The sequence below is a fragment of the Medicago truncatula genome, chromosome 4 (assembly GCF_003473485.1).
Source record: "Medicago truncatula cultivar Jemalong A17 chromosome 4, MtrunA17r5.0-ANR, whole genome shotgun sequence".
Taxonomy (NCBI): Eukaryota; Viridiplantae; Streptophyta; class Magnoliopsida; order Fabales; family Fabaceae; genus Medicago; species Medicago truncatula.
Genome location: NC_053045.1, coordinates 11,573,443 through 11,591,077, shown reverse-complemented (window position 1 = coordinate 11,591,077; position 17,635 = coordinate 11,573,443). Strand labels below are relative to the sequence as shown.

Genomic DNA, 17,635 nt, shown 5'->3' with positions numbered 1-17,635 from the left:
AAAATAAATTGAGGGGAGTATATTTATAAAAATTTCTTTTTTTTAAAGGAACCATTAGTGTTAAATATCATATATTTATCGTATAATATTGTATTCCTTCAAAGAAAAAGGTATAATATGGTATAAATAAGGATTTGATATGATATTATATATTTATAGTATATTAATAAATAAAAAATTTATAAGAGTATATTAATAAAAACAAACTTTTTTAAACGAGCTATTAGTTTTAAATGCCATATATATATATATATATATATATATATATATTGAAGGGAGCAAATTACACTAATGTAACACCGTTCATTATCGTTTTACTAAATACATATTTTTTAAATACATATATCATATAGATCATTCGTATGAATTTTAACGAAAATCTAAAATTGTTTGATATGTTATTGGGATACATCAATATTAACAGTTTATGCTCTTTTATGGAACACCGTCAATTTTAGTGTATCTCAATAACATATCAAACAGTTTTAAATTTTAGTAAAAATTTACATGAATGATCTAACTGATATAAACTTAAAATCCATCTATCAAAATTAAAAAAAAAAAATGTATCGAGTAAAATGATATTGGGCTATATATATATATATATATATATATATATATATATCGTATAACATGGTATAAATAAGAATTTGTTATGGTATTATATATTTATTGTATATTAATAAAAAAAATAATTGGGGAGGAGTATATTAATAAAAAATGATAAAGTGCTTGCAAGAAGCCGGTCGAATATTAGAAGGTGTGATACCACCGTTGGGTTATGAGGGGTCAGGGGAATCATGACATTGGGTTTTGAATAATCATAGAAGTGGTTTGAACACTTTAACACAAAACCTTAAGGTGCTACGTCTATGTGTCCTGTCACTTATAAAATGTACAACATTCAATTTATCCTTAAATGTAGGACATGCATGTTACTCACACTTGATATACCAACAATTAATTTTAAATCCATTTATTTGATTGCTTAATGAGTACAATCACTAGGATATCTACTGCCTCATGCGCATAGTGCAACATGCATGTTGTAGTAAAGCAATGAGTATCACACACATGTTGGGCTCGACGAGCTTAACGCAAGTGTAAATTAAAATTCCAAAATCCAAAAGAGATTGGATCTTGCAGCGCAGCTGTAGCGATAAAAATGAACACCAATATTTAACATAGAAAATCCTCTAATATCGAGGGTAAACCACGGGACAAACTCCGAAAAATATTCCACCATATCTAAGAATATTACAATATTCTCTCCACTCTCTTACACACAAAGAGATACAATATAGTGTTTCCCGTGAGACCCACTCCTATTCAAATGCTATTATTTTATAACACCTAGAAGTTATAGAGATGATATCCACCCGGTGTATTTTTCCTACACTCTCTGGATTTACTCAACACTCTATTTTTTCTCTCACACACTTCTACACATAGAAGCTTTGTATTTGACTTCTGCTTCAATGTTGAAGCTTTGTATTTTCTTTGAGCTTTGGTTGATTTTCTTCACATGCCAAGGCCTATATTTATACATGAAATGTGGCTATGTGAATTCAATTCTCCTTTGTCAAATGATACAGCAAGCCAAATGTGAAATCTGCATGACATTTAATTTTCAAAGATATCAGCACCGCAAGCTACAACATAGCCTCACTGTAGAAGAAGATTTTACATCATGCATTTACTGCATAGTTGAAACTTTGGCAATTGCTTGTAGCAATTGTCTTTGGCTGGACATAACCCACACGTGATGGGGCCAACAACACAATCATTGGGGGATTTCATGTTTTCTATTTAATGGCTCCACTCGAAATGAACTGGGTATTGAAAAATACACAAAAACTGAGTGCTATTTATCATAAGTGCTATGGAAAAGTGTTAAGAGTCCCACATCGGTTAGGAGTTGGCCTGACAATTTATTTATAAATAGGGACAATCCTCACTTCACAAACTGGTTTTTTGGGATTGTGTTAGGTCCAACTATCATTTCTAATAAAAAAGGTTTTTGGCTACGTTGATGTTCGAAAACGTGAGTGTTATGGAAGTATAGAAATGAGAGGATTTTCTAAAATACATCTAAGGATTTGATATAAAGTATTTAGGAGATTAAGGATATGTGTCTTGAATATGGATTTTAAGTAATTAGGAGATTAACCGTTGTGAGTTTTTTTCTTCCTAGTGGCTTGTTCTGGTTGTGTAGGGGTTTGCCTGCTGTTTCTAGGTCAAATTTAGGGTTGTTCTTTATTGTTAATATCCACTCTAGGGAGGGTTCTCTTCTGCAACATCCCGTTTTTTCTTCTAGAGGAGAGGGTGCTTGTTATAGCAGTTTCGTAGTTCACTCGACCTTGTGTTTGTAGCAACCGAGTGGTTTAGCCATTTATCACTGTGATAGGGAAATGGTTCGGTTTTTAGTCTTAGGCCTTGATGTTTACTGTTTTTCTTGGCTGTTATTTTGGTTTCTTTAGCGTTTTGTTCACGGGCTAGGGGCTAGATTCATAGATTTTGTTGCCATTGGTGTATTTATTTCTTGGAGGATTGTTTCTTGCAAAATTTAACTTTTCTAATGTTTTTCGCTACAAGATTTTTCATTGGTTAAAAGTGATAGTTGATATGCCAAGGATCTCTTGATTTTACTAGAAAGTTGTTGTTTCTACCTTGAACATAAAAAGAAAGTCAGGGATTGCTATTGATTTGGCATACAACTTTGTGATCTATTAGAAGGGTGTGAACTGATGATGCTTTTAAAAACATCTCTTGACAATGGTTTCTGGATAAAATGTCAAGACCACCACGCTTATTCTACAAGTTATTTCTAAACCCTTTGGACTATGTGAGTAAATAGGCGGTTAAATAAAAGATCAGAGTCTCTTACCACATGGACCTCCACACCAATTTATATGTAATTCCTGAAATGAAGAAAATGAGCGCCAAGATTTAGATCATTAGATGATCTACTTCTGAAAATCTTAGCCATAACCTGATGATTCCAAATTAGACTCTGAGCAGCATCCAACACATAGTGATCTTGAGTAGTAAGGATTTCATAACCTGATCGCACTGAATAACCCCCTGCAAGGTCAGGGTGCCACTGCCAAATATCTATAACATTAGGCTGCAAAAAGACATTAGATAAATAAATCCTACACTCCTCTAACATCTACATTAGGCTGCATGTGTGTGTTTGTATGTATGTATTATGTATGTGTGATAAATTCCAAATAATATAAATGGCAAGCACAAATTTATTTTTATTTAAACAATATAACTTTTAAGTGATGTTTGTCACTTCATCTATACTCTCACAAAAAATATCAACTGTATCTTTATATTCTAAAAATATATCAACTACATTTTGTGTCTTTGTATGAAATTTTGTACAAGTAAGCAAAAAATTCTCAAAATCGTTATGTTGTCCAAGAGGTGATAGTTCAATAATATGAGATTGAATTTTTAAGCTAAAGGGACGGAGCTCGAATTCAACCTAGGAAAATTGTAATTTGGCTATTAGTGCCATTATTATTATTATTAGGTTAAATTGTATTTTTGGTCCCTTAACTATTTAATTAGTATTGGTTTGGTCCCTTAATTAAAATTTGATTTATTTTAGTATCTTAACTTTCTCTCCGTTACACATTTTGGTCATTTACGTTAGTTTTAATTCAAAAATGTTAGAGTTAAAAAATGTTTACCCTTGTCATTTGGCCGAATTTTGGTTTAGCCTCCTATAAAAAATGTTAGATATTCCCCCTTACAATTAGAAGATTCTTTGATATGACAGAATATTAAGGAAAATAGGTTATTCATCATTAAATTAAATAATTATTTTTGTATGAAAGTATTTCCTTGATAGTAATATATAGGAAAATGGAGAATAAAGTTAAATCTGTTTCACTAGTAATGAAACTCGTTGGTGATGGTGTGCACATGCACACTTTACTCTGAAAAATAATCTTATAATCTTATTTTATGTTTTATCTCCATTGTCTCAGCAATATAGTTTTCCATCTGTTTATCAATATTATCATCTATAGACACACAAGCTATGGTGTTCAAAACTATACTCTTCTTACACAAACCATAGCAACCAGATGTTTATTCAAATTGATTTCAATGCATATTCTAAAAATTCACACTCACTTTACATCAAAGTTATTGTTACCCGCCTGTCAGTACAAGAAATTTTCCGTATATCAACAGACACTTTTAGCTGACGGTCATAAAATTCGTAAATATAGACGTCATATACCTACAGACACCAAACAATGTCGTGGGTATGGGACAAAATCTCAAACCTTCTTATGTATTGTCCCTACCAACTGAGCTAAGTTCACGAGTAGGACAAAATCTCTATAGTTTCATCAATAACAAAATCTCTAACTCATCACTAAACCCAAAATACCTAAGATCTAATATCTCAAACCTTCTCTCTTGAACCCATCAGCTAGTCAATCCTTAATCTCTTAAATCAGTCGCAAAACCAAGTATCAGCAAAGCGCACAGGTGATATGAACAAGGTCCTTGTTGCTATTTCTCTAAAAATTCATTTTATATCTTATTGTTTGTTATGGTAGCAAGGGCTTTGACGATCGTTATCAATAGAATTTATGTCTGTATTTGTTTTGGGTTATGTTTGAACATCTATGTGATCATCAAGTTGGTTATATAATCTTTTATTTCATTTTGTTTTGTTTTGTTTTGGAATACCACTTAAAATATCATTTTGTTATTGTTTTATGTTGTTTTAGTAGTGGAAGTTTCTAGGTGAGGAAAACACAAGAAAGGAGGAGCTTAATTGTGTTAACTTTTTCTTGTTTTTAATAAAGTCCAAAGTTCAGCTTCTGATAGAATTCATAATCTTAATTTGAGCCAATAAATCTTATTTCGACGGAAAGCATTCGTAGGTATAGCACTACTATTTTGTCCAACATTCTGAAAAGCCATTGGTACTATAGGCTATTTTGACGATGATCTTCGTTGGTATAGGAAATTCAAAAAGACGGAGAAAGAGTGCCCTTGGAATAGGTATTTCGGCCTATAGAAATAATTTGAACCATTTATCTACGAAATTTTGCTGTCACTATAAGTCAATGGTTTTGTACTCTTTACATACGGATGAATATAAATGCATTAAAAATCACCAGAATAAAACTCACATCATGAAACACCAATTCCAAACTAAAAATTATATCTTAACTGGGTTTTTTATTCTTAGTTGTTGGAAAAATATATTTTATATTCCTTATCTAAAAACTTGACCATGAATAAACTTGTAGTAGAATCAACTGCATTATCAAACTTGAACATGAATATATCATATCCAATATTAATGATTATGACAAAAGTATTGAAAGCTACATGCCAATAGAATTTTTTATGCAAGTACAAAGAACTTAAGCAATAGGAGCATAAACTACAGATAGCTAGGTAAAAATGCAAAGATTACATCGTAATAAATTACAATTGTATATCTTCACACACACCTTTTTTTAAAATAAAAAAAAAACTAAATGACCATAAAATAAAAAATTGAGACTAAATTGAGAAAAGATCCTTCAAGGTAATAAATCAGGCCAAACTCCAGAATTGACCTCACCAAATGGCACTGTCCCTGTCACATTACCAGCCACCATTGAGTCCATCAATAATTGTCTTTGCATAATGTCATCATTATTAATAGGTATCCCAACATGGCCATCACCCATAATTGCCATTTCTTCACTCCTAGATGCTGCTAGAGGTGGCGTTGGTACTGTTGCCGCGATTTCATTGTTATCCCACGCTTCCAAACGTCTACCAACATCGATCAAATTATGGTCAATCAACCAAGAAAGATAACTCAAATCATCTGAATGTTGCTTTTCTTGTATGTTGCTTTCCAAGAAAGAAACTTGCCTTTTTGAATAGACTCTTCTTCCTTTTCTTGTATGTTGCTTTCCTAGCAGCATCATTGACAATGAAGGCAAGTTTAACCTTACTTCTTCTACCCATGGTTGTGACAAGAGAAAAGGGCAAAGAAAATTGAAAAAATAAAATTAATTGTTGTTGTGAATAATGTCTCGTTAATTTTTGTTTATATAGACCAAATTGATATGCATGGTTCAATTTCTAGATGATATTTGGTGTATGCTGACTAATTTCCAACTGACATTTGAGCTGTAAAATATAACATTATTGACATACCATCCAAGTAGGATGTAAAAAAGCATTTACATTTATGACATTCAATTTATAAATTTAGAATATGTAAATAATTTAAATGACACAGCTGGCCTATGATATTATCTTATGTATCAAAAATCTTATTGTTTTTGAACGCAACTCTTCTCTCTATAGATTCATGCACGTAATAAATATATTCTAAAAGGATTTCATTATACCGTTAGTTATTCTTTTTTTAAAAGGAGCCGTTAGTTTTAAATATCATATATTAAAAGTATAATATATTTTCTTGGAATAAATATTAATAATATAATATGGTATCCCTCAAAAATAGTATAATATGGTATAAAAGGAGCCGTTATGGTATTATATATTTATAGTATATTAATAAAAATATTGCAGGTAGTTTATTAATACAAATTTTATAGTTCTTTTATCAAATCACTACAACACATAGACATCGTCATTCTCATCAGGATGAAGGACAAAAATGGTTGTAATTTTGAATTTTGTATTTTTGTGAATGTTGGATAAAATACAATAACAAAAAGTGAAGAATGGTGGAAATAGACAGAAATGATAACCAAACAAATTCTCAATCCAAGGAAGATGTTTAATTTGGTAAAGGATTGCCACAAGAAACGTGGTTTCTTGATAAGATCAATGCATGGTTCAATCCAGAACCAAAAAGAAGCAAAGCTTCACAACACACAAAGTGTATTTTTTTTATCAAAATTCTACTTGTTATTCATTATTTTCGCCCCCTTTATATAGGTAATAGGCTAGAATGCTGAAAAGCTTACAATTATATCAAGATTAATGAAATAACTCTTATGTGGCTAATTATTGCAAGGAAATGTTACAAATTTATTGGTTTTGATTTAGGTGGTTGTTACTTTTGGACAATTTTCAGCGTCCTCTCTCATCCACTTTATGCTCTTCAACTACATTAATTGTGTTTCACCTCTTTTGCTTCAGCTCCTTCATTTAATCACGTCCTCCAGTTTAATCCCATTTTACACCATGATATATGCCGATTTTGCTTATGAGTCCAACATATGAAATGTAGATGAATTTGTACCCTTTCCAACGCTTCAAAGATCACCTCAATCGGAGTTCCAGAGCTCTAGATATGATGAATACAAGACAGATACATAATGACCTACGAAAATAACAATTTGAACCAAAAATAATTTGATTCTTTTATTCCATAATGAATTTATTATTCTTGTAAAGGGAGAACATCTTAGGATCACATCACATCATTATTATAATATAACATCATTATTTCCCACAATAGTAATTTCTTTACATATATATAATATTAATCGTCATCACTCTCCATTACAATTATAGGACTCCTCATCATTACTCCACACCTTATGCGTGACTCCTTATACGTCAACATCCCTTTATTTTACTTTATTATTCATCTCACATACGTACTATATTCTCTAATATATTCTAGGCCCTCTATATACTTTATTTTGATATCATACCTTATTCCTCATTCTTAGTCTTAAGATATTTACTTGTTCATTATCATTTCATATAATGTCTCCTCTCTTTACAACTAGGTCCTAACTCACCATCGTCATTAATTCCTTCATACTTATTCTTCTCAATAAAACGACTTTATCTCTTATTACTTTGTTCTCATGTTTGTAGTCATTTATGCATCTTCCATTCCCCTAATCTTAACTTCGTTCTAATTTAAAGTTATTATCTCACCTTATCATTAATTTTGACTTCAGAAACTTTCCTCACTAAGACTACAAATATAATTCAAGGTTTCATTCTCTCGATACTAGTCGTTATTGTTATCGTAAACCATTATAATTATTACCTCTTATCCTCTTTCCTATTCATCTTGCTCTCTCCTAATCGATCCCCATCTTATTCATCGTTATCATCACTCCTATTATCTTTCATTACTTAATATACAACTCCTTATCTTCCCTTACATTTCGTCTTAACGACCCTTTCATCGTGTACAATCATCTAAATTAGACTTCTATATTCTCTATTCATTTTTACACCTTATACGGTACTATCTAACATTCATCTTAAGTTCTTTAACTACCTTGACTCTTTTACTCTTTCACTTAATGGTATTCCTGAACTCATAATTGGATTAAAGAGATTATATTTAACCTCATCAGTTACTCACTTCATATCCCCTTTTATCATTGTCTTATACCCCTTTTACTAAATTGTGTGTTTTTAGACTCACCATGTACCCACACTATTTGCTCTGTTAAATTCTCGTCTTATTAACCTTAGTTAACTAGATATCTTTTCTCACTGTTATTATCATCACCAACCTTACCCAATGCTTTAACTCCTACTCACAACATAACTCACTTCATCATTTACTCGTTACCCCAAACAAGATACGTCATCGGTATTACTCGTCATTCACAAACATCATTTATTACATCATTCATCATCATATACCCCATTCTCCATTCTAGTTTAAGTGTTTCTCTACTAATATTCCTCGTAGCGTCATCCGTATTATCTTTCGAAATAACTCCAAGGAGAACAAGGTTGACAAATGCTTCACAAATTGTAATTCGACCAATATCGAAAAGCAATCATGGACGAAAATACTCAACTGAACAAAACAAATTCACATAAACTAAATATTAAGCACGAACACACCTTAATAAAACATTCCCAAACTTGTTGGGAACTCAATAGCCGGGAGCAAACCAATAGTTCAAAGAGGATCAAACTAAACTTTAGATATCATGTTAACAATATAGCTAATCGGAGAGAATAACAAAGAGACTAAAAAAGACAGTTAGAGTTTCATAGAATACCTATACCTTAATATTACAAAAAGTTACAAGATAGTATATAGAAAATCTAATGGACTATTAACTTAGTAATATAAATATCCAATAACTTAGCTAATATTTTTTTACGATCAAACAACACTCACTTCACTTTTTTTCTCCAAAGTTATCGTTACCCCTACTGCCACATCAACAGTGGTACAAGGGTGTACAAATCAAAGAAGGTCGATCTATCATTTTCCTATCTAAAAACATACACACTCAACTTCCACACCCTATCTTTTTATTTTCATAATATAATTATTATTATTTTTTTGACAAAATTTTCATAAAATAATATGATAATATATAGTCTAGTGTATGAGATAAACCATTCAACAAATGTTAGTAGCTAAAATTAATGATTATGACAAAAGCATTGAAAGCAACACACCAATTAGATTTTTTATTCAAGTAAACCAGTACATAGAGCTTAAGCAAAAGTGATTTTGAAGAAGTGCATAAATAAACACCTGGAGCCAAAACTACGGATAGGAAATAAAATAAACCAAGATTACATCGTAATGAATTACGATTGTATCTTCACACAAACATAAAAAATTTAAATAACCATAAAATAAAATATTGGGACTAAATTGAGAAAGGATCCAATTTTTTATTTTTTTTTTGATAAATCAAGCCAAACTCGATGATTCCAAACGTCTACCAATGTCCTTCAAATTATGGTCAATCAACCAAGAAAGATCACTCAAATCATCTGTTGGCAAATTGTCGTGCACAACTTTACCTTCATTAAGACATTGAGTCATGAGTAATGTCATCTCTTGCTCCCTATTATCTTTTCTTTGTTTCATCAATTTCTCTTCAGCCTTCAAAACCCTATGTGTCATGAAAGTCTCATGGTCCATCTTTTTATTGCACTTCTGGAACTCATGCATTGTCATGAATTTTGAGAGCACAGATTGGACACCTTCTGGTGATGGCCAAATCTCAGGATGAGGCTCATAAGGGCCATACACTATGGCACAAGCCTCAATACCACAGAGGGTGCTAAGTTCAACAACCTTTTTGAACAGACTCTTCTTCCTTTTCTTGTATGCTGCTTTCCTTGCAGCATCGTTGACAATGAAGGCAAGTTTAACCTTAGTTCTAACCATGGTTGTGACAAGAACAAAAGACAATGAAACTTGAAAGAAAAAAGTTGATTGTTGTGGTATTTCTTGTTGTGAATAATGTCTCATTACTTTTTGGTTATATAGACCAATTTGATATGCATGGTTTGATTTCCGGATGATATTTGAACGGTAAAATATCACATTATTGACATACCATCCAGGTAGAATGTAAAAAAGCAATTGCATTTATGGCATTCAAATTATAAAATTAGAATATGTAAATAATTTAAATGACACAGCTGGTATGATATTATCTTATATCAAAAACCTTGTTTTTTTTCTTACAATCTTATTGTTTTTGAACGGATGTATCACACCTCTTCTCTCTATAGATTCATGCACATAGATATATTATGATAGGATTTCATGTTACCGTTATTTATTTATTTTTTGAAAGGAAACCATTAGTTTCAAATATCATATTATTTATTAAAAAAATTGACGGAGTAGTTAGAATTTGACATGGCAAAAACAACTCTTGTATACACAAAATCATGGCTTGATGCATAGCACTGAGAGTAGTTAGAATTTGACATGACAAAGGGGGAGAAAAGGCTACGTACTAAGAGATGGATGGGGGAGAAAACAGGGAGACGAACGATTAGAAGAATGACGGAGGAAGGCACGACAACAAATTCAATGGAGGAAAAGGGAGCTGAAATCACTCGAAGAAAGATGAGGGAGGGAGGAACGAAGGTCACTATGGAAAATATTTGGGAATTAGGTTTCACTTTTGATTTCAACCTTTGATTCATGGGCTTTAATTTGGGAATTAGGTTTAAGTTACAATTCATGGGCTTTAATTTTGGAAGTATGAAGAAATAAAAAATAAAACTTTATTGATATATAGGATTTTTTTAAGATTATGATTCTGGTAGTAATTTAAGAATGATTATGTTGATGAAAATGAAGAAGAAAATGGGAGAAGAAGATGAAGAAAGGTGAGAAAAATATTAGGTGTTGGTGGTTTACAATAAAATACAATAGACCTTACATGATCCAACAATCCTCTTTTAAAGAAAAAATCACAAGGTTAATATTTAAAAATTTAATAAGGTCTATGGTGAACCACATTTAAACATGGTACCTTAGACATTTGATGTTAAAAACTAACGAAGAGGACCAAAACAGTAAACGGCAGAAAATTTATAGGACCAAATTAAGACACTTTATAGTTAGGAGACCAAAGTAAAAACCAAAAATAAATTAAAGGACCAGATGGTGTATTAAGCCTAAAAAGTTTAGGGGGGTGTATTAGTAAAAATTATAAAGTGCTTGATTTTTCGATTGATAATCTTTAGAAACCTTATTTCAAGAAGAAAAAAAAAATCTTTAGAAACCAATTTTCGAATATAATATAATAAAGATTTAATGCATATACACAATCAATGAAATATTATTTTATTTTCTCAATCATTCATAATTGTTCGATCACATGACCTTAATTATAATTACTCTTATTGATATTTTTTAATTTTATTTTATTTTGGCACAAAAGAGGACTAAAGACCCAAAAAGAAACTAATTGTGGGAGAGAGAAAGGTATATATATATATATATATATATATATATAGGGTGGCTCTAGGAAATTAGGTAAACTTCTGCAAACAAAACAGGTAAATTTTATTCTGTTTCAAACAGATTAAATTACAAAACCCTAAACCTTTACTTTTTTTATTTGTATTGTTCTCAAATAAGCAACGTGAATTGTTTGATTGAAACGACAATCTCTGTGGATATGACACTCTACCTATCATTTTATTACTTGGTAAACGATTTGATACACTTATCTAAATCCGACCATCAGGGCACTAAGATGAACCTATTTTAATTGTTTGATTCTATTAATGCAAGTCATTTATTCAATTATGTTTTAAGATCTATTTAATCTTTGTATGCATCAGGCGTAATGTTTTTGTTACCTTAGGGAGTGTTACATGTTCTTACATGTCATTAAAAACATTCCTACATATCATCTAACATCTTAATTAATCAATCATAGCATTTTGCTTTCACAAGGTTCACTTATCTCCTCGAAAACTCAAAGTTCATCTCATTTTTAACATGTTTCAAAACCAATTTCAATCCTAATATAAACTTGTGTTTAAACACTCCTACAAGTCCAATTATACTTCAATACATTAGGTTTAAGTATTTGGGAACCATTAGTGTACTTAAAAGTACATAAAAATACAAAAAAAATCGGGGTTTTCGAACACATAGAGGTTAGCACGGCCGTACCAACAGAGCACACGGTCGTGCTACCCAACCACGTGAAAACACACACTGCCGCGACACAGGGGCGCACGGTCGTGCCACCTTGACACGGAAAGTGCTGATTTTTCGCTTTTGCGTTTTCGAGCATAAAATTCCAATTTTCGATCATTATTCAATTTCGTTTTCGCCAACGCGTCCCAAACACTTAGACCATTCAAACTATACTTTAAAACATGGTTTTCTAGTATAAAATAACTTAAACCATCACACCCCAAAATGACTTATTTTTCAAAAGTGCTTAAAACGGCATTTGACACAAACCCGATTTTCTCCGAAACGATTCTTCACCAAAACACATTGATTTAAAACAAAAATCTCATTCATTCTAACAACTTCATCACTTCATTCAAATTCATCAAAATCAAACTTCTCCAATTTTAATCCAATTTCACAAAAGTCATAAAAACATCACAACTTAACCACAACAACACATTTATCAACACCCAATGCATAAATTATCATCATCAACATAACCCAACAACATTCATAACATATAATCATGATTTCACCAACAATTAACAGCAACATCATTTTTCATCAATTTAAGCTAAAACTTCAAAGTTATAATTTCAACTTATAACAACAATGAAAATTAAACATCAACAACAAGTTTACCAAAAATTTCACATACTCAAAGTTATTATTCAATTATGAGCACGAAAATGATAAAACATGACATAAAATCAAAAAATTAATAAAACACGAACAAAAAAATTCTAAAAATCAAATAATGCAAATGCAATTTTTTTTGGACTATTCTTGGTGTGGATATTTTTTTAAAAAAATTGAAAAAATAGGTTTAAGCAATGGAATCGAGTCCAATAAGAAGCCATTTCTATGGGAGTCGTGTTCCTTCATTTTTTATGATTTTATGGGCAAGTTTTGAAGCAATATAATCGAGTAGCTTGCAAACCGGATTTTATAATGGTTAGTATAGGGGTTAGAATGATTAATATGGTTTTTAAACTAGTTATTCATATCAAAAGCAGACTCTATGTTTGTGCTGATACAATTCAGATTATATAATACAAATTTGTTTACCCCTGAGTTCTTGGCACAAGAGGAGTTATAGGGGTAATTCGGATTTAATAATCCGAAAAAGAAAGAAGAAAAAAAACAAGGAACATACCCTATTATTTGGTGTATTTGGATTATAAAATCCAAAAAACATGTTACGATCATAATTCGAATTGGTGGAAAAAAAAATCATTTTTCCACCCAAAAATTGAAGAAAAATATTTACTGATTATATAATAAAAAAAAATGCTCAAAGGCATTTTCGGAAAACAGAAATGGTGCGTGAGAAATGCGCACGATGGAAAAGGTAAATGCCAAAAAAAAAATTGATTTAAATGGATAAATTTATTTTGAGTGTCTCACATGTTTTTCAACGGAGATCAACAGTGGTGTAAACATCATTTTTTTTTTTGTCAAATAGCCTAGTGGCTAGAGCTTATATACAATTTAATTGCGGAGAAGTGGAGTGTCCGGGATTCGAACCCCGGCTTCTGCATATAATATATAATATTCCTACCAACTGAGCAAACTCACGGGGATTGTAAACATCATATCATATTTTATTAGAGTTATTAAGAGAAGCGTCACAAATATATTATCTGAAAGGGTAAAAAAAAATCTAATTAAATATCAATCAAATGATTCTTATTATTTAAGTCCTCGTAGATGGATCGAATAAGATGGGAAATTCTTACTTATGGCATTCAAAAAAACTAACCAAACAATTGAATTCCAATGGTTAATAAACTCTACCAAATGACGAATCATTTCAAAGAACACGAGTTCGATTCTGTTGTTGAACAATTTTTGGCCAGGTTACACTTACCTAACCAATCAATAGCAAATAAAAAAACAGTAGAAAAGGTCTTCAATGCATAATGTCAAAACAATCAAAATAAGTGTGCAGTAGTCACGACATTCATACAAAAGCACTAACAAACGCAACAAGATTTCATAATCCGGAAGAAAATTTAAACAAATCATTGAAAGTTTGAAGTAGCGCACCAGATCATAGAATAGCACAACCCTGACCACCTCGCTTGCGGAGTTCTTCTTGCGCCTCCTTAAGATGCTTCCTTAGTTCTCGTATTTCATCGGCTGATTTCTCTTGAGCCAACTTTGCATTTTCTTCTGCTTTTAATCTTGCAACTTGCTCTTCTTCCAGTCGTTTCTCCAGCGTTGTAGTTGCCTCCTTCAACTTTGACTCAATCTAAAAAACCATATAATTGATCGAACACATAAATAGTAGGGGAAATATTAAACTATGCAAGATAACTATATCTCATATTCTGCCATGAGATACTCTTTAGAGGCTAAGATTTCAAATAGACTTCAAGCTTAGAACAACAAAAGTAGAATACGTAAGGATAAAAAAACACATTTTCGACAATACCATCAAACTGATTGACCAAATACTTCTTATGCTAATATATGTGAAAAAGGAAACTGTTTGTTGCCCTAACTGCAATGAACGCAATTGCTTGTTTTAATTAAACTAAACTTTCTTATTAAGATAGCATGCACCATGCATGTATACAGCTACTATAAAAATTTCCAAAAAAAATTATAAAAAAAAAAAATGTAACTAGGGGTGTATTGGATTAGAATCTTTAAAGGACAATGTTTGCTTAAAAAAGTCTTGAAGATTTTAAAAGATTTTGTATGATTTCAATGACTTTCATGATTTTAAAAGACTATGAAGTTTTATAATTTGGATTTCAATGGATTTACATCATAAGATTTTAAAGGATTTAAAATGATTTTATAGATTTGAATGACTCATTGAAAAGAAATGGTTACAACACACTCTCTATCATAATATTCCTAAGACAGGCTCTTATATATATATATATATATAGAGAGAGAGAGAGAGAGAGAGCGGGGGGAGGGGAAGAGAGGGGAGAGAGAGAGACGAGGAAGAGATAGTAAAATTTAAAAAGAAAAACAATCCTAAGAAATCTCATGTTTTTATTAAAGACTTTTTAATGCTAAAATTTCACTAAAAAATCCCACAAAATCCAATTTATTCACGAGACTTATTTTAAGCGATGAAAAGTCTTGATTGAATACCACAAAACTTTTTTTAAGTGGCAAAGATTCTTGATTGAATACCACAAGACATTCTCATAATTAAAAAATATTTTAAAATCCCTTGGAATCCCAATCAAATACATCCCCCTAAGTCAAAAAAATTGAGTTAAACAACATCGAAATGAAACGACGATGAATATAAAAAAATATAGACACAAAAAGTACCATCTCAGTAATATGTTTTAGCTGATCCTCATATGCCTGCTTCATATGCTTTTTAAGCTCTGATATTTTTCCTTCTGAATATCCTTCCAGTTCCAAGGAATCAACCATTCTTTGGTCGCTATCTAGTTTCATTGCTCCTTTCTGCAATCAATATATGAATTCACTTATATCATGATACTTTTCCAAGATTTAAGAAACAAGATTGTGAAACTAGCAAAAACCTCCACCTTTAGTTCTGCAAATAACTCATGTGTATAGGGTTGCCCACCATTCTGCGATACTATCAAGCTTACAAACGATAGAAGTTGTCGAACTTGCCCAGATCGCTTCTTTTGGTCCCAAGTCTTGTTGTCAAAGAGAACACGGCGATTCCCACACAAAGAGAGGATTTGCTACAATATTATTAAAGTCAATTAAAGATCAACAAAATTATTAATTTTTCTTTAAGGGTGTGTTTGGATTGAGGATTTAGAAGGGGAAGATGGTTTACATTTCTTTTTTAAATTACGGACTTTATAAAATATTTTTTAGAAAATTGAATTAACAACATCATAAATGATCATATATTACTTCAAAAACACCTGGTTCTAATAATCTAAGCTATATTTTTTTATATAGTTATAATAAAAACCTTCAAAGACTTTGGACATTCACCGCGTAAATAATCGTCGAGTGTATCTCCATCATTTTCTAATACATCCCCTCCCGTGAAGACCACGATCATATAGTCAAAAATCTTGCTTCCAAATAATGTCTGCAAGCTGCACAGAGCATTTTCTTCTTCCTCGCTAAATCGTGATCTGACAGATAACACCACAAGGATGGCATGAATACCATCCTTGGCAAAGTCAATGCACTTGACTATTTCTTTCCCAATAAACTCAGATCCAGCAGAGACTTCAAATAATCCTGTAAAACTTTCTAGGTTAAAGTGACACAAACTTTTCAAGAAGTAGAAGGAAATAATTAAGTAATCACAATCAACATGCACTTCATAGATGTTACTTGTTTCAGGTCATATAAATCAATCCTTGTGAATGACATTCCAAAGACATTTCTAGGGCATTATTGAAAAAACTGTTTGCCAAATTTGTAAAGTTACTTTGAATTTTTCCAAAAGCGGGGTTGAGATTAAAAAAAAAGATTCACACATCAAATTTCACTCCCTTCTCACAAAATATACTTTCCCAACAACCCAACCTCTCCTTCGACTTCGAGAATAAAAATCATCGGATTGTTTCAGTTAATTCTGTTAAAAAAAATTCAATCTTGTAAGAAACATGAAAATGATCTCCTTTGTATGTAAAGGGCTTTGAAGGAACGTGAACGGAGTGCTTATGATAAGTTGTCCCTCGGTTTAAACTCGACTAATCATCATGTCTACTCTAACATTTCATCCTACAAAACACAGACACGGACACCAAAAATGAAATGGGGTGCTTATGATGTATTGTCCCTCAAATTTTAACGTTGTTTTATTTCCAGGGTTCAAACTCGACTAATCATCATGTCTACTCTATCATTTCATCCTACGAAGCACTAACAGAAACACGAATACCAATAACAACACAGACACCGGTAATAATTGGGATATGTTTTAAAAAAAAAATAAAAAAAAAACTAGTTTCTCTTACAGACTCTCCATAGCCTAAGTTGGCGTGTATTTACCAGGAGTGTCGATAACATTGATAATATGTCCATCACTCAGCTCAGCTGTCTGCATTTCACAAGAGGAAGTGACACCGGACGAGCTAGCCCTCGACTTAAAAACCTTTTTCCCAAGAATACTATTACCAGTTGCACTCTTCCCATTGCCAGTACGTCCAACCAACACCACTGTCCGAGCTTCATTAGCTGAAATCTGAACCTCGCTAGCTGATCCGGACGACGCTAACTCCCAATCATCTTCAACATAGCTTCCCCCCATCATAAATT

At 31.6% G+C, this 17,635-nt stretch overlaps 2 protein-coding genes across 2 annotated transcripts; both read right to left on the bottom strand.

Moving 5' to 3' along the window:
- Positions 1-9,649: 9,649 nt before the first annotated feature.
- Positions 9,650-10,132, bottom strand: LOC11420901 (agamous-like MADS-box protein AGL80). Its single transcript, XM_003605444.1, has one exon. The coding sequence runs from the start codon at positions 10,130-10,132 to the stop codon at positions 9,650-9,652; it is 483 nt and encodes a 160-aa protein (XP_003605492.1).
- A 4,321-nt stretch (positions 10,133-14,453) lies between these two features.
- On the bottom strand, positions 14,454-17,635 carry LOC11434709 (immune-associated nucleotide-binding protein 9). Its single transcript, XM_003605442.4, has 5 exons — positions 17,369-17,635; positions 16,332-16,609; positions 15,928-16,092; positions 15,701-15,841; positions 14,454-14,654 (listed from the first exon to the last, which is right to left on the bottom strand). Exons 1-5 carry the CDS (start codon positions 17,628-17,630, stop codon positions 14,454-14,456), a joined length of 1,047 nt encoding a protein of 348 aa, XP_003605490.2. The 5' UTR covers positions 17,631-17,635.